Source organism: Phalacrocorax carbo, chromosome 4, assembly GCF_963921805.1.
Source record: "Phalacrocorax carbo chromosome 4, bPhaCar2.1, whole genome shotgun sequence".
NCBI classification, from domain to species: Eukaryota; Metazoa; Chordata; class Aves; order Suliformes; family Phalacrocoracidae; genus Phalacrocorax; species Phalacrocorax carbo.
Window position 1 is genome coordinate 24,920,596 of NC_087516.1, and position 19,246 is coordinate 24,939,841.

At 36.3% G+C, this 19,246-nt stretch overlaps 1 protein-coding gene across 2 annotated transcripts in view; it reads right to left on the minus strand.

The window, feature by feature from the left end:
- Positions 1–622: 622 nt before the first annotated feature.
- The window catches only part of ARAP2 (ArfGAP with RhoGAP domain, ankyrin repeat and PH domain 2), a 136,210-nt gene continuing 117,586 nt past the window's right edge, over positions 623–19,246 (minus strand). For both annotated transcript variants that reach the window (XM_064449273.1, XM_064449272.1), the window contains 5 exons: positions 15,611–15,693; positions 14,228–14,263; positions 13,683–13,746; positions 9,127–9,243; positions 623–3,925 (listed from right to left, as the gene is read on the minus strand). In XM_064449273.1, coding sequence (XP_064305343.1) covers positions 3,575–3,925; positions 9,127–9,243; positions 13,683–13,746; positions 14,228–14,263; positions 15,611–15,693 — 651 coding nt within the window. In that variant the 3' untranslated portion in view covers positions 623–3,574. The remainder of the gene's footprint in view (positions 3,926–9,126; positions 9,244–13,682; positions 13,747–14,227; positions 14,264–15,610; positions 15,694–19,246) is intronic.

A 19,246-nucleotide genomic window follows, 5' to 3' on the forward strand; every position in this document is an offset into this window, starting at 1 on the left:
TCCCAGCCACACAGTAAAGGTAAGCTTTGCATGAACACACTCTGTAGATCCCAGCTGATCAAATTGACCCCACACTAAAGCAGTCTCTGCTGAGGCACAAAACCTATTAGTCAAACTGATCTTTTGAACTAGCAGCCCAAAATAATATCTCAGAAAAAGATCCGTTTCAAAGAAAAAATTTCAAAATAGTAGCCAACATTCAGCTCAACTAAAGGAAAAAAGACGACAGATTCCAGCTCGTCTATTAATTTGGGTTTTGGGTTGTGTCCCTCCGCAATCCTAACACACATGAGAAAATGCACAAACAAGCATTATGTTAAAACAATTAGCATAAACCATGCTTACATATCAGCTTTACACCTATGATGGTTGCAGAAGTCTAACAAGGTAATGATGAACCTGAAATCTACTGAGATTTTAATCCCATTCTTCCCACTCTTATAAGCCCACACATAAAATACCTGTGTCTCATTTAACTTCATTTTGCAGATCAGAAAAACGCTTTCCAGGCTATTCAGTAGTTTTCATATGGAAACACATACAGAAATATTTTTTAAAAAACATTTTATTAATTTTTTTTTTCCGGGGGGGGGGGGGGGGGAATCCATCACCTCGTTCACCTCGTTTAGAGAAATAGCATTTATTCAAATAATTACCATTTATTCTCTGAAAATTATACTTCCTTTACCATTCCACACCATAGCACAGGAACAATAAAAGATCAGCAGCCGTTAAGGTATTGCAACAAAACACATTTAATCTGCAGGTTTTGGATGAGTCTGAAATGTGTAGTGCAACAATGACAGGTCAGATAATTGGTCCAAAAGTTTTGATACCTGTTTGAAATAATTCATTGAAATTTTAATTTCTACTTTCCCAAATAAATTTTCCTTTGATAACACAGTTACCATTCAGAGAGCCTCTGTGGATGTGCACATACCTGTATGCACACATACACACGTATGTTTGTGTATAAACACATACAAAACCAAATTTAAACATATTTTAGTAAACATCTTTTCTTCTTTATTTTTAGGGTGCTTTAACAACATCCATACAGATACTTTACTTGTGATATACTTTTGAAATAAAACAAATGTTTCTGTAGTCCTTAGATCAAATAAAAATACACAAAACATTTTCCTCACTGATATATTCAGTTCAATGCACAAAGCCCTTCCATTGCTCCATTTATTCCATTAGTGCAGGGGCTTAAATGATGCATGAGGCTTTCAGCAGAGGTGAATGTCATTTTTAAGAACCCAATAAAAAGATAAACAAATACAGCAACCATAACTCAATACTGAAAAATATTTGTAAATAAAAGTATAACTGTAAACAGTACATTCAGGTCCAGCCTCAGACAAAGTAAAGTAATTTCTCTTGATGGCATCAGACCCTGATTCAAATCAGCATTTAAGAATGTGCTTATTAACATTAAGCACCAGCTTTAGTCAATACAATTTAAGTTCAGCCTTACATGCTTTCTTGAGCCAGGGCCTCAATGATTAGAAGAGGCTCAATTACAAATTAAAGGTAGCAAAACAGTCAATAGTGCACTGGGAAAATTAGAATCTACAAACTCGTTTCAGCTTTAACCACTGGTCAAATATAGTGAGTGCAAAGTCTGAAAGACTAAACTTGCTTTGTCAGTGCTACATTTCAGAAGAATAAATATGAAACACTATAAAACATTTGGGTTTGATCTCATTTTCTCCGTACTTCCTAGCAGAGTTGCCAGACACATTATTTGAGTAATTTGTCTAATTTCTTCAATCAAACAAATTATTTTTCCAATTAAGCTGCTCAATGCAATCAAGAATAGAAGTAAATTATGTGAGAAGTGTTACGGCACCTGTGACTACCAAAAATAGAGGAGGGAATAAGTGAGTGTAAGTTTTGTATGGGAAGAAATTCAGTAGCAACCTAAAGCATCGTCAAAACTATTTGTTAATAAATATCAAATATCATGGATGCTGATTAAATTGAATTTTTCTTCTGAAATTTTAAGGAATTAAGAGACTATTTAAAACAACTTCCAATAAACAAGAAATAGTTTAGAATTCTCTCTTCTACCCTAAGAGGCCTGGTCAATTCCAATCAAACTTGAGGAACACTAAAGGTGTCAGTAAGTTCTTAAAAGGCTATTGAAAATCTGTGGCACAGTGGCTAATCAGAGCACAAAAGGGACAGCAGCAAAACAAAGCAGATGCTGTTATTAATGCCTCCCCTGAAGCAAAGATGCAGTGAGAGCTCATTAGCTCTCTGCTCTGTTGGTCCCGCTGCTGAACCAGACACCACCTGCCACACCTGGAAACAGCCTCAGCACAGAGGTGGCTTTTGCCGATCCAGCTGTTACGGGACAAAATTAAAACTGGGATATGCCATGACAGAGGAAGGAGGCAACCCCATGGGATAAGTGAAGATGAGATACACAAAACAACTGAAAAAAACCCAAATAATTCCATTACTCATATACGTTTTGCTTTGAAGCCAGACTCATTTTTTTTTTATTTTAAGCAATTTAGGGCTTAAAAACCAAAGTAGCTGCAGGGTAGTACATCACGTGTCTTCAGGAACTGCTACCTACATACTAAGAATGCAGCAAATGAGGTAACTGAGACTGGTGTCACAACCTTGGGACGTCTCCTCACGCTCAGTAGAGCCATGCTAAAGTTGTAGCACAAGCATTTCCTAGTCCCTGAAAACAGCATACTGTCCACCTTTGTCCCCATGGTAAAGGGAGGAGTTAATCTCCTCACGCATTTAGTATCTGGCACCGCTTAAGTGAGTTAGTGTCCTTCTGATAGATATGTTTGTGTGAGGACCATTTTTTCTTAAGGAAATTAATTTCTCATGTAAATATTAAATATTCTTCAGATGCCAGCAACCTGTCGTAAACAGGTGAAGATGATACAGACACAGTTTTGAGACACAAGAACTACTATGTTGTCTTACCTACTACATTCCCCTCCCTTTTGATTCTTTCACATGCCGCTCTGTCAGAGGACAAATCTATGCAAGCAGATACTAATTTTATTATTAAATTAAGAAAAAAAAAACAGCCCATGCAAAAATCACTCTTCAAAGCAGATGTTACTCATTTTTATAGTGTTAGACAATTAAAAATATTGCAGGCCAACAGTATAAATTTCACTGTATATCTTGTCTTCCTTCCAAAAATATCTCTCCAGTACTTACAAGATAGTATAGAATATACACAGAGCAAAAGCTTTTGATAGTGCTTAGAATTATTATATCAAACAAAAATCTGCAACAAAAAAAAAAACAGAAAACACCCTGGTGTCACTGCACTGCATAGGAAAACTTGCAAATTTCAGGATTTTTACATAATTGGTTCTCTCAGTTCAATCTTAAATTATAACATGCTGCATCTGCATATACAAAATCAACAGCTGCATATAAACAAATTATATTTCCTCTGTACTGTACAAACTACACATATCAAAACAGACTACTTTTGCCCAAAAAATACACACACGTGTATATATATTTTTGTGTGTGTATATACATATATACACACACACACACGTATAACTTCAGACTCGGGAAATCAGCTGGAGGTTTCATCATGAACTGCTCTGTTCTTCTGCAGGACTGTATTTAACTCCTTGATCACATTTGATGGCAATTTGTTACCTAATTCCAAAGAAGTTTTGTTTGTTTTGTTCTTATTTTTCTTCAATGCCTTATGTGGTCTTTGGTATAGGTCTGTCATCCCTGCACCTACATGCTCACCAGAGATCAAGCTTTGTTGTGTTTTTGCATGACTTTGCATTTTCTCCTCCTTCCGTTCCAAACATTGTGCCACAATAGATGCTTTTTCTTTCAAGTTTTTTCTTTCTTCCAGAAAGCCTTCATGATGCTCACTGAATTTTTGCTTTTCAGATTGCAGTTCTAGATTCTGAGAAAACAAGCAAAGAGAAATAAGATCATTCACATTAACACAATATTCAATAATATTTAATTGCGATTTTTGCTTGTTAATTTCACATAACAGTTTAAAAGAAAAAAGTTTTACTCAAGAGCTAAGACAGCGGAGTAATAGTTTTAAATTCCCACAATTTGTGTTATTATCATTTAGTAAGCATTTTTAGTGAGCATGTTTTCTCAGTTAGTGATACTTCTGAAAATTACATAAATCTTTCAATTAAATGCAGCGTGACAATGAAGACATTCATTTTCATAAATTCACAATTTGATTTTTCATTCTACCACAGTAGACAAAATTTTAATGTTTTACAGCAGATTCATACACTTTTAAAAACACACAATTCTTAAATCGAACAAATACAACTGATATTTTTGCAATTTTTATGCAACTTAATGACTGAGCTACATGAATGTACAAAAGATAATTTTACATGATCGCATAAACATTTTCAGCGGCTGTTCAGTACTACCTGGTAAAATTTAGGCCGTCTGCTTTTTCAAATTTTGGCTCTCAATTTTAAGTAACATACTGGGAACTCAGGTATAACAACAAACTGATGGCAATGTACCTTTCCATATTGGTGGGCTGTTTTCAAGTTTTTAGGCTGTAGGAAATGAAAGGTAAATCAAATGCTGCATCTTAACTTGCAACTACTGCGGCCCATTAGGAGCATCTCTGTACAGTGAAAGAGTGTTGAAAAGCTGTTCTTTTTTTTTTTTTTAAAAAAAAAAAAAATACTTTCCAGACTGGCTTTAGTGCTCTCCTAGTGGCAGACGGCCTATTTTTGGCTGCAGTGCGTTAGACATGCTCCTGCAGAACATCTTTAACTTCAGTTGCATCCGAAAGCAATCCAAGTTCAGGTGCTCCAGAACCACTCCACAGTATGAAGCAAAACACAGTTAACTGGGAACAACTGGAAGATTTGCTCCTGAAGTGCACTCCTGACACTCATGTAGATGCACCCGAACTAGCTCCTCTCTAGTGTTTGAATATTTTTCCATGTTTGCTTTAACATGTACGAGGTATCAAGATGAGACAACTTGCTGATATGCTATGGATTAATAACTCCATAAAAATCCAGCCAAACTGAACAAGTGCCACACAGGAAAGACAAAAAGAACCAACGTCTCCCTCAGTTTTGAGTATCTTCTAGTGGTCAACAAAGATGTCATATATGAAAGAAGAATTCCAAGACCTCATTTTCTTCGAGAACTGTAAGGCTCTTAACACAAAAGGAATGATCTGCCTACTGCCACACCGACTGAGCAGACAGCATATGATAAATGCCTCTACCATTCTTATTTGCCTTATATGCTTTAAAGTGGCATTTCTTTCTTCAGGAGAACAATAAACATAAGCCCATTACAAAAAAAAAATGAGTGTTGATGCACAAATTAATTGCTGTGTAGGAAGAAAAATAGTAAATATTAAATGAGTTTACACTGAAGAGATCTAAGCTATAAAACAAAGTCTAAATTTGTGCAGTCTCTTGAAATTTTACCTGAGCTAGCGTCTGTTCAATAATAAAACAAACATCTGTATGATATAAATCACAATTTTAAGAAGAGCAGATAAAGGGGTTATTTTACTGATATCACTTTTACCATTAAGGAGGCTGGTTTTTCTATTTCCATTCACCAAGAATGAAAACTACCCATTAATAATGAAGCACCCGTGGCAATGATATGCTGGGGGGCAGGGGGCGGAATCAGTCCCAGAAAAACAATGCATGCAAGAATTCATACAGCTATGAGTTACCACTTGCATGTGCTATGGTGTAGATTTTAGCTGCCTGAAGACTCTTTTAAATTCTACTGCCATCTCTAACAACTGCTATCAGTTTAAAATCTCCTGCTATCACCTAAGCCAGGAAGACGCATCCTAATATTTAACATGTTCAGCTACATTCAGTGAAAAAAAGTTCAAGGCAACCAAGGAACTGTCCCAATGACTCATGAATGAAGGGAGTTCTCGTCTGCCAAATATTTGAAAAAAAACATTTGTGATAATATACATGCAATATGTGAAATGTAAATCGTCATGCAGTACCCTTCAGAAAACACTGTAACACACTCCAAGCTATTCACCGTTACTCAGCAAACTAAGACATGAATTAGTCATAAAATTCAGTCAGAAGCAACCATCTTCTAGTTACAGAATTCTTCACATCATGTTTCAATTTTACATCTTTTGAGAATAAAAATACTGACTACACTTCTGGGTAAAGCAGGAGCCCTTTATATAATGAAAGTAGGAACAGATCAAATACAGCACTCAAATTTAAAGGCTGCCTACTTCCCTGACACAGTCTTGTATATTGGCTTGTAGCCCCTTAACACAGACTACTACTCAACATTTTGAACTTTTAAAGTAGATTCAGTATACACAGGAATCCTAATTCCCAGACATTTGCATTTTAAGAACATTCAATTGATGGAGCCAAATTCTGTTGTTCAAAGTAGAGCACTAACAGTTACAAACAGTTTCTCTTAAAAATAACATATCAAAATGATGTGTGAACAAAACTGCCACATCAAATTTCTTAATAACATTATTTCTTAGTATTTGATTCACTGCCCACTGCTATAAATTACACTGCCGGACTCCATACTTTTCTCCTAACAACCCCGAATGTAAAAAGCAACAATTTTGTGTGAGAAGCAGCTCTTTCCCTCTAAATTTCAGCCCCTTAATCAAGTAATTGGTGAAAAAATTGATAATAATATGTACATCTAACTACTTTTTTCCTTTTTCTACAGATCACCAGCGAACAAATATGGAGCAACTCTATTTGCAACCGTCATTATCCCCATGACATACTGTTCCTTTCAAAATGCTACACAGGTATAACCTATTATAAGTCCGTATGGTATTTGACCATGGCTTGAAAGAAAAAGTTTTCCTTCATTGCTCAATCTTCCCATATTTTGAAATAAAATTATAAGCTTACTGCAGATATACAGCAATGTATTTCTGTTTCAGTTAAACAGTTCTACATGGGAAAACCACGTATTTTAAACACACTATCCATGTATGAAAGAAGTAGTGCAGAAATAATGGAAATCTTTTGATGCTATTTGTTATTAGAAGGATTCTTAGTTATCCGGTGTTTTCAAACACTGTGTATTACATATTTATCTTGGTAGCACACAATAAAATTACTTCCAAGGGAAAAAAAGAAGACATTCAATGAACAGTTTTTAAGCACAGAACATTAATATTAAACTTCTTGGTTTCTGGGTATCTTTGAGGTCTTGTTTTTCAGTTTTTCGACCACTTACCTTCACGTCACAAAGATTTCACTTTTTTCACTGTTCAGAAAACTTTCAGTCTCTTTTCCTGCCTATATGAAGGTAACTTTCATCACTTTTCTACTACAAGTCTACACATTGATCTGTAAACAGGCCTCCATTTTTCATAAACCAGCATCTTTCAGAAAATGCTTGCTTCTGTTATTGCTCTCTAATGCTTTAATATGGAGACATTTTTGCTTGTTGGAGAAGCACTACAAATCCCTGGAAAGACTGATGGCATGGTCTCTGAATGTATATCTATTGCTTTACTGACCACACTGCTGTACAACATTTCTCCTTAATAAACTGTATCATACACTTACTGCCCAACATCATTTTACAGTTCATTCCAGTTTTGGCTTTCCATGTAAAAAAAGTTTTAGTTTTTATTTTCCATTATATAATTTTGTGTTAATCTTCCTAATGTATGCAAAGACCCTTTGCATTAAACTTATCTAGATCTAGTCATGGCATAAATGATGATCTACTTTTAAGTTTAAATGCAGGCTTCGTCTAAGTTGCAGTATACAAAACATTAGAGTCCTTCCTAGTCAAGCACATTGTCAACAACTATAACAATAATAAAATAATTCTAGTACTGTAAGGTAGCAAGGATTTTAAATCATGGAGCTCAAAATCCAATAAAACCTTTATCCTAGAATGTCTGAATTTGTAGCTACCTCAAAGAACATATTAGAGATCTGAACAGTACCTGTATAAAGGACAGGTAAGAGACATACTTAAGGGTTATGAAATTTTTTGAATTACAAGACCTATGATTTACTTTCATCAAAATAGTTTAAAAATGCAAACATTAGAAGGAACTTAAAGATTTGGCAAAATACTTTCTCAGAGAAGGTTAACCAAAAGGATGAATTAAACAAAATAGGAAAACCATAACTGTGTTCACACTGTGTTATACTCATTTGGTAAGGCAGAGCAGAAATGCCTGAAGAAAGCATAACAAAACAAAGATGGAGTTGCTGTTTAGATAAAGCACTACTACCTTTGCTTTTGGTTTGCTATGGAACTGAGTCAGCTTCACCAATCTGTGCCTAAACCACTGTGTAAGGAGTGATAAATACATACTCTTTTATCCATCTACCTTCAAAATTTTCCAAAACATGCAAGAAATAATACTGCATAGGGTCAAAGGACCAAGCTGTTTTGTTTCAACACTTATTCTCTGCTGCATTCAGATTAGTTACCACTATTTTTCACAAGCAGAACAGTGCCTCTATTACCGCTGCTTCTTCTCAGCTGGAAGCAAGGCAAATAAGTCCTCTCCACAGGCATCAGTATCTCTATGTAGATACCAGAAATTCATCTCAAGCTAATATGATAAGGTTGAGACATACCACTAGTGCACATAACATAGTGACACAGCTCAGTCTCTGAAAAAAGTTGTAACTAAACCCTCTTGTTCTTTTTTGAGAATAATAATATTACAACTTAAATGTATCACGGTTAGTTCCATATGAGCTTTTCCATCACATTCACAGAGCAGATAACTAAAACAGTGCAGTTATTTTAGACAGAAGAAAAGATATGGTAGAATACGCATGCAGGACATTTTTCAAGGACCTTATTAAAATAGAACTGTAATAAAGTGCACCATAATAATGTGCACTATACTTCCAGGTATAAGTCCTATTTACTTTTAATGAACAATAATTGCTCAAAGAAAAACCTCAAACACAAATAAAAGTCCACTATTCATTTACCGTTCCTTTACCGACAAAACAATGAAAAGGACATTGCTAATAAAAGCATCCATATTTGACATTTATCCAGCTCTAGAAAGTTCATTATTACTGAACTATTTAAAATTACAGCATTGTAGTTAGGAGTTCTTTACCAAGTTTAAACCCCACTTACATCTGTAGTCCCTCTGATTTCCTGCTGAATGGGAATTAGTGGTAAGCCTCCGATCTTTGGACTTTTAGTTATAGACTGTTTTCTTGCTTTTCCAGCAGGTGGCCATATATCTGCATGCTGAAGAACAGAATAATCCTTATTTTTGGTGTGCAATTTCATAAATACACGACATTATTTTGTATGTAAAACTCTCTTGGAAAAAGCTATCTACTGCACAACACCATGCCCTCCTCTTGTGGGAGAAGGGGGGAAACATTATGGTGTTTAAAATTATGTTAATGTTTTTTAAGTGCAGCCCAATACTGAGTGAAGAGAACCAAAATATCTCTATATAATTTTCATGTATCAAACATTTTCCCTCCATATTATGTATCTAAGAATAGAAAATATCATCAAACAAGACACACACATTGATGAGATCCACAATTTCAAAATTCCACATATGCATGCTTTTAGGAGTCCCAACAAAAGTTTCTGAAAAAAAAATTGTCCCAATTTGCAAAGAAGTATTAAAAAATTTTCATTAATAATTTAGGAGAAAATAATTGCTTAACCTACAATAACAATACATTATCCAAAAGGAAATGCTTGACATTCTGAATCCTCCAAAACTAAAATCTAAAAATAAACAGATCTGGCTTCAATAATAGTCTTTGTTTTAGCTCTACTGAAACAAGTCAGTTTTGTGGAGAACTCCAAAGTGGGCAGCTTCATTCTGAGTGAAAAACATGACTGGGAAGAGAAGGGAGGGGGAAAAAAAAATAATTACCTGAATATTTCAAGTAAAATGTTAAAACCTCTTTCTGTAAGAGGTTTGTAATGAACTTTCATTAGGAGATGATGTAGAATTTCACATGCTGAAATTTGAGCACATGGGCTTGAAGCTCCCAGAGTCCTCTGCTGATGTTAACGGTAACCAGAAAGTTAGCTCTGAGAGCAAGGTCGCATAAAAGTATTTTCCTGAAAAAGCTTCAACATGAGCTTCTGTGGATCAATGAGGACGTGCGAGGCCTACAGAGGAATAGTTTCTAAAGTTTGGAGATGAGCACACAAAGCTAGATCAGCACAACTCCAGAGGAAACTGGCAAGCCAGAACTGTAGAGGAACCCTAATGAAAGCTGAGAATACTTCCTGTAAATACTGGCAAAATATTAATCCGAAGCATCAGTTGTAATAAGTAAGAAACAATAAATTCTGTTTGAACATAAGAAAAAAAACCAAAAACCCAACCCTTTTTTACTGTTAGAGTGGTTAAACGCTGGAACAAATTGCCCAGAGAGATTATGGAGTCTCCAGTTATTCAGAGCAGAGCTGACTGGGCACAGCCCTGAGCCACCTGCTCTAGCAGATCCTGCTCTGAACAGAAGGATTGGACTAGATGATTCCCAGAGGTCCCTTCCAGCGTAAACAAATCTGTGACGCTGTCCAAATTTGTAATAGATTTATTTTCACAGGTGTCAGGATCTTTAGTGTCCTTTACTTTTAAAATGGTATTCAATCTTCTAAATCCATGAAGCAAGAAGTCTCTTCAAGACTGTATACAAAAATCCAGTTGTGGTGCTGTGATCATAACTGCAGATGGTCTGCAGCATTACTATTAAAAAGCCATCAGAATCAGTGATTATTGACTTAGAATAGCAGTCTAGAAATCAGAAGCCCCAGTTTCAAATTTAGAAAAGTATTTTATAGATTCACATCTTTATGGAGCAAAAAATTCTCACATGTGGTGCTGACCAGGGTGATGTGAAAGTCTGTTATAAGATCCCTCCCCACTGAACATTAAGAACATCATCTTCACTGAAACACTGAGAAGGTTTTTTCTGAAAGAGCAGGTCTTACCAACCAAAATTTATTGTGTACCAAGATACAAGAAACAGATGTAATTCAGAAAGTGATTAAGAAACTTTAAGTCAGCTTCTGAAGGAAACTGCCCCCCTTGATTCTCAGCAAGCTTAAGGAAACTATCCCTGTCACTTAAGCAGCCTGATTTCCCTTTTGCATCTGTAACATTTCTTAATATAGAACTCTGGGAAAGTACATCAGAAATACTAGCAACGTATTAGGCCACATAATAAATGTATTTATTCATAGTTTTGACCTATCTGCTCAACTGCACTTCATGGTAATATAATGCGCCTCTCTCTAGTTGATCAAAGGCAATGGGACTGGAAGAATATTATTGTGTCCATCTTCATATCAATTAATTACTTCCAACTGTATGCTATGTATACTATTAAGTGATTTTGTACAAAACTATTATTGAATTAAAGAATCAAGTTTCAGACATACTTTTCAGGATGATTTTGCACAGAACACAGAAACAGTGGTCCTCCTTCAAACCCTCAGTATTTACCAGCTTCAAGAACAAGATTAATAACCTCTAGAGTAATTTGACATTCTCTATCAAAAGTACTCTTGTTAGTAGATTACAGTGGTACCTACATTTTCCTATTTATATTCTCTGCACTATTTATACTAGAGGAATAAACATTATCAGATGACAGGGTGAAAAAAAGATAACAATAGTACTATAATCTTACTGATACTAATTACCAGTAAAGTCTTATTCTGCTCAATCACTAAGGAGCCCAGTAACATAGATTTATCACCCTCCTAATTGCATTGGATCATTAATGTCAAAGTCTTAACACTTCAAAACTTACTTTACAGTATTTTTCAATTTGCAATCTAAGCTATTACACTGACAAATAAAATGTGCTGCCTGCAGTCTCTCTAACATAAAGGTGTTCAAATACTTTGAAAACAGCTAAGGTAAAAGACAAGCTATCTTCCGTAAAGATGGCCTCAATTTGAAAATTCTAACTAGAAATAACTTCAGTTGACATTTACAGTTTTCTGGTTTAGAAATGGGATAATGGAATAATAATTGTCTGCTGCTGCATGATACAAAGCATTTGGAGATCTTATAGTACGCTTTAGCAACATGAGCCATCGCATTCTCAAGGAGGATTTCACTGCAGATTATATTTAAAGCAGTAGATTGTAATAAGAACAATACAGCAAATCTGCATCATTAGCACTTAATTTCTCATGTAATTCAAAGACTGACAACTTTACTGATATCCAGGATGCTGATTAAAACCAAAAAAGCACCAACCCCAAAACAAAACCAAAAACCCCTCCCAGTGTAGCTCATTAATACTGCTAAATCCTTGGACTGTTCATTCATTGGAATGAAGTTTGGTTTTTTTTTTAATTAGTATTAATTTCTACCAATTGAAAAAAAAAAGTGCACAGGAAATGATATAATTTTTTGTTAGAAAAAATGTCCTGAACATTGAGCAGTGTCTCTCAGTTTATCATCTATATTTTCAGAGGAACCTTCTACATACCACATTACCTGATCAGAATCCTAATAGGTTGCCCTTCTTGTGACTTTATGCCAAAAAAACTTCAACAGTTACCAAGCTTGTATGAGGTATTCCTAAGTAGCCTATATCAATAACCTCTGAGCCTATTTGTTGTGACACCAATCCTGTTATGCCCATGAGATGTATGCCAGGACCAGTGGCTGTTTCCATAGAAACTACACTAGTTACTTCAGTTAAGGGAGCTGAATAAGACAAAAACTCAGAAGTGTTACTTACAAGGCATGCATTATACTTCTAGCACTACTATCTATGAAGGTCAGATTCTGTTTTAGAAAGCCTCTAGGTATTGCAAGTCTTGTACCTAGTCTGCTTTATGTAATATGTAAAGCTCACAGGTAATCATAAATCTAGTCATGTTTATTCACAGTGATATTTCCCAAAGTTCCTTGAATGTCACAGAAAAGACAAGAAAAATCTGACACAAATACAAAATCCTCTTAAAACTTTAAACTACGTTCCAGTCTCCGGCCAGGTTGAATTCATCCCATCTCTCTTACTCCCACTTCCTATGTAAATATCAAACTCCATTTGCAAGAATGTGTTATATGGTGCTCAAACATACACTCTCCTTACAATCTAGTAGCAAGTGGAAGATTACTTAATTTAGGATAATGTCTGTCCAACACAATTGTCACTGTTAACTAAGCTAACCTGGATACCAGAGAAATCCAGCTGTGCGGCTCTTCAATAGGGCTAGTTCACACCACTCTGTTTTTGAACAGGGCACCCTTCTTTCACAACTACCTTGCATGCAGTATCCAAACTAGTGAGCAGAGAAACAGCACTCAGGCGTTGTGGCACACAGACATGCCCTTCAGGTCAATGGCCAGAATTTCACCCAGAAGAGGTGAAATTTATTATTGCAAAGGAAATGAGTTCTCTTTCTTTAACCAGCTTCTCTATGACACAGCAGGAAAAAAAATGATGCCAGAATGTAATGTTTTTCTCCCTTGCTCTGAAAACACTTAGCTTTCATTTGAAAACGTCATTATAAACAATAATCTTCATAGACTAAGACCACCCTTTTGCAGTTTCGTTACACTGAATATTCCAAACTTCAATGGCATTGCAACTTTGTCTATAACATATCCATAATACATATTATTGTTTAATAGGATTTTTGTAACAGCAGTAAAAGTTACATTTCTTTGATCAGAGTAGTACCTGTGCAGTAAAAATGCTGATCATCCACTCCATCTGCACATCTTGTCCATCACAACATATGTACCTAAATCACAATATAAAATTAACAAGAAAAAACCAACAAAAAATCCTGTTGCAGTTAAACATACTAACGAACAGGCTTCTAAACTTCAGACAGTGCTGACATTAATTTATGACTGCTGTCTATATGTATTATTAACACTGCCATACAAGGATAGGGAAATATAAATATTTCAAGTTATCACTTTATCCTACTTTGAAGACAATGCATGTGCTTCATTTAAAGCATGTGCATAGATTTAAAAACTATCATTCTAAATTTATGAATATTGTTTACTTTATGGCCACAGAAGAAAGACAGACACCTAACCCCCAAAGTTTATCAAAACACATGGATTACAACTGTTTAGTTAATTAAGAAAAAAATAGCAAAAAGTCAACATGCAAGCAAAATAATGCCCATTAGTTTTCAAACATTCTTATTTTGAAATTGAACATTTCAAAATACTGAAGTTAAACCAATCATGTGTTTCATGTTTACCTACCACTGGTGCTTTTCAGAAAATACTGCAAGTCCCCAGCTGAAACAAATAAAATTTTCAAAAATTAGTTCCAGAAACTCAAGACAGGGACACATTCCTCAAACTGCAGAGATCCATTACCTTTATATAGTGCTTTTAAGTGGAAAAAAAATTACGAAGTTTAAATGTGTACTGCAAATCTAGAATCAAATTGTGGGTTTGATGATGGATTTAGCTCATTTTCTCCCAGTTGCTTCACAGGTAATGACCATTCTGTGCTGAACAAAGGGCTATAGCCAAGCCCTGCAGATGATGGCTAACTAGTTGCCTTATTTTGGTCATGGCTGTACTTTCTGAAAGCTGCTGGAAGTAAAACTATTAAGATGGTGCCCAGGAAACAGTCCACTACAGTGTGGAAGTCACAGAGGGAAGAGACGTATGCTTGCACTATAAACAGAAGGAATCACACAAACCTACAGTGGTTTTAAAATTGCTGAAAAAATAAGGCAGTAGGTGCACAATGAAGCCTCTGAGGTGAAAGAAACACAGAGGCTCCTGGAGATCCAGAAGAGACTTTGCAAAGTCTTCTTTTAAAAGTAGACTGAAAACAAACCTCAAGGAAAGAACCTACCTGCAAAGACTCATTTACATAATCTTTTTATTCCTATTTTGGACTATTTTCCTACTCATTCTGCACTTAACTCAAAAGAAGAACCCCACCAACTTTTTCTCTAGCAGCACTAAGCATTGAAATTTACAGACCCGATGTGCCAAGTGAAAGGAAAAGTTCAAGCAGATCTGTTTAAAGGCTACAGCCAACTTAAAACCCCCTTGGGATAAGATCCTATGTACATTGCCTCAGCGTCAGCATTCTGGAAACATCTGAGAAAAACTGGTGTCATTTTTCACTGCTCTTTTCAGAGACACAGTCACTGATGTTTGTGAAGGGCACTGTAGTCTTCAGCTAGAAGAACAAATGTCCAAATAATAAGGATTCTGAAAAAGGAAAATCCTCTACTGAACAGCAGGGACTGTCACTGAAGGCCATGACTAGTTGGTTTTCTCTTCTCCCTTTTTTTCTTGGTGCAAAGAAGGTATGTCCACCAATGAAATGCAGGACACATACCATAAAACTAAGTGACCTAGCAGCAAACATATCCACAAGAGATAATACACTTAAGATTAAGAAAAGCTAATCAATAAAGCAATCTCCTAGCACAAAAGAGTTAACGTGGAACACAAAAACAGAGGCAGAAACAGAACAAATAATATTATAGAGGGTAATTTAATTCAGCATACTTCAATTGGTTTCTTGACTTTTCCTTGTTCCAAAATGTTCCCCTTTCTTGACGATGCTACAAGTACCTTGCTACACAGCGTTTATCTTATTTTCTTTTCTATTCTTACTTTGTTGGTGGCTTCATTTTCTTTTTCACTCCAAGATAAAGCTTCAGGGAATTGACAGGCAACGCTTTTTCAGGTTTGCTAGCCTGCAAATAAAACAAGATTCTAATTATTTTATCAGGAATGTTCAAAAGAGAAAATGCCACATGACTGTCTTCACAGGTAGGCGTCTTTCATGGGCTGCACCCCATCTTTTCCAACAGATCATTATGGTTTTTTTCTCTCTTTCTCTCCCATTAACAAAGTGTACCAATCACTAATACTGGAAGCAGATTAAGAACTTGAGGTCGACATGAAGTCACAAAACTGTAACACAACTGGAATAACAAAGATGTGGTGGTACAATTCACAAAACTGGAGTGCTTTAACATACGGACACAAGATCTTTGAGAAAGATAGTTTAAGAGCAACACAAAGAACTTCTGCATCGGTACCTTAGTAGTAAAAGGTCAAACAAGGAAAAAGTGGACCTAATGCTGAAAGGGAGGGTGAATGAGCAACAGCAGATACAGGTAAGGCTAAGATAACTCAATCTTCTTTGCATCAGTCTACACATCAGCAAGGTCTCCTAGGCCTCTACACTTAAGACAGGGTTCAAGGAGGATAATGACTGCACCAGAGGAGCACTGGATCAAGTCAGGAAAGACTTGAGCGAATTTAAGTCATGCAAGTCCATTGGATCAGACAGACTGCATCCAAGGGTTCTCAACATGCTGGCTGACATCCTTGAAAGGCTGCTCTGTGTCATCTTGGAAGTCTCAGAGATCAGGGGCATCTGCTGGTGACTGGAAAAAGGAAAACACTGCATCCATCCTCAATCAAGGCTGAAAAGATGACTTGAAGAACTAGTTGCCTCCCAGCCTCATTTCAGTCCCTGAGTAAATCCTAGAGTGAGTGTTCTTGGAGCACATTTTGGAGGACATGGAAGAGAAAGTACTACTGGGAGCATGCATCATGACCAATGTGATTGATTTCTACAATAAAATTACTAGATCTGTGGAGGAGGGGGGAGTGGCAGATGTAATTTACCTCAGCTTTACCAAGGTTTCTCACACTGTCTCCCTCATATTCTTCTACCTAAGCTGGGATGTTACAGCCTGGATGGGTGGACATCTGTATCAGTAAAAAGCTAGTTGCATGATCAGAGTCAGAGGGTGACAGTTAATCAGACATACGCTAACTGTAGACCTATGACAAGGGGAGTACTGTAGGGGTCTATCCTGGGACCTGTCCTTTTAATATCGTCAATGACCTGGAGCACTCGATCATCAAGTTTGCAGAACATCCCAGAGGACCAACTAATAGGCCTGGGGGCAGAGCTGACTTCCAGGGGGACCTATACAGGACATAGAAAAGGGCCAACAGGAATCTTATAAAAATCAACATTGATAAATACCAAGTCCTGCACCAGTGAAGGAATAAACCTCTCCAATGACACAGACTGGGGAGCAGCTCTTCTAAGAAGGACCTGAGGGTGCTGGTAGATGGCAAGGTGGGTATAAGCCAGCAATGTGTCCTGGAAGCAAAGAAGGTCTCATGGGCTGCGTTAGCAGAAGCACAGCTGCTAGGGTGAGGAGAGCAATTTCCCCCCCCCCCTCTCCTCAGTATTGGTGAGACTGCATCTGCAGTTCTACATCCAGTTTTGGTCCCCCCAATAGAAAAAAGAGAGTCAATCTGGACTGAGTTCAGCAGAGGCCCACCAATCTGGCTGAGGGCTGGAGCACTTGCCCTGTGAGGAGAGGCTGACCTAAGAGCAGCTCCCCAGTACCAACAGGGAAGTTATCAAGAAGACTGAGTGAGGCTCTTAACATTGTGAGAATATGACTAGATGAAAGGAGAGACTTTCTCCCATGAGGACAGTCAGGGACTGCAACAGGCTGCCCAAAGAGGTTGTGCAATCTCCATCCTCAGGGATTTTCAAGATTTAACTGCATCAAGCCTTGAGCAACCTGTTCTGACCTCAGTTGCCAGCCCTGCTGTGAACAGGAAGTTAGATGAGAGATCTCCTGAGGTTCCTTCCTTCCTTGTTCCTTCTTGAACAAACTACCTTTAGCCAGCCTACAACAGGCATATACCCACACTAGGTATGAGAACTGAATGTGCCTGGAGGATGAAATGCTGTAAGTAAACAACTGAATTCTCATGTACACTATTCTACTACAGAACACAACTAACATTTAACACAACACACTAACATCGCTTTAGTACTTTTAGGTCAAGTGCTTTAGCTTTCTATTTAGAAAAAAAAGTACTTAACAAATCCGATAGTCCCAGTACATAAAGCTACTCCGTACTACTATACTGTCCTGGATTCTCAATTTCTCCCTCTACAGCTTTCAATCTCTAACACACCAGTGTGGGTAAAAGAGACAGAACGTGAGATTGCATAAACATGTAAGAAAAAACAAAACAAAACAAACCAACCCACACAATGTTTTATGGTTGGTATTCTTGTGTAACTTCCCAAAGTAAGGGTGCTGCCAGGATGAAAATACAGCCCTACAAACCATGCTATTTAGTTAAATAACAGTATATTCTCACAGAAATGTACCTTAAGGAAGCTGTTTGTCCGTATATAAGCTTATCTCTTAACAACAGTACATTAAAGTGGTATGCTATTTCAGTCAATTAGCACATTATTGCAATTTAACACATGGTATCATGGAAACGTTTCAATTTTTTTGATAATTCTCTTGAACAAGAGAAACACTTAATAGAATGTATCTCCACCTACACATAAAAACTTAATTTGCTGTTAATGAGAATTTATAAATTAATTAGCATGCAGTCTTTTAAAATACAATTTTGCATCTGCAATGTCAAGCTTTCCTGCTGTTCATTTTTAAAGATGACTGAAATTAAACACACATTATTAGTGGAACTTGAACATCTCTCAAAAGAAAAAAAAACAAACTGATATATGCTATTTTGTCAGGATAGTATTTCCATTAACTTTTTAAAAAACAAATGGAAAGCCATTTAAAAGTAACACTGGCTAAAACTCTACCCGAGTTGGCAAATTTAATGTTTTATAAATCAGAATGGCTTAAAAAAGCAGATTATAAAGTAGTACAACAATCCTATCATAAACTCTTTCCAATATACTAATTAAGGTTTTAGGGGCATATTAATTTCTTCTTACATTTGTGCCAATTTGAGTTTTAGCACTAAATTATGAGACACTATCTTTGACATTCTGGGGTCATTCTAATTAAGATTATATCCACAGTATCACAAGAAGACATAATACTTCTTTTGCATTAGCTTACATGAGCAATGGACCTGTCTTTAGAAAAAGTACTTTATGAAGGTCAGCAAGTATACATCTGTATTTGCTGGATGGGCAAAACAAGCAGTCAGCAAAAATAAAAGAAGTTTAAGAGATTTTTCTTTTTTTTAAACCAGAAATTATAGAACCTAAAATTAAGTCATCGTTCACAATGTGTATTATTTAGTTTTATACTTTAATACAAGCTGTGCACACCCAAAAACATTCTTTAAAGAGAACTCCCATGAAATATTAAAAACTGAACCCACCATGCTATTAAGTATGCCTAAATTAGACCTTCAGAATTCCATAGAAGCAATCTAATTATCAATACTAGTTTTTGAAGCACGAGAATACATCTGAAAACTGTT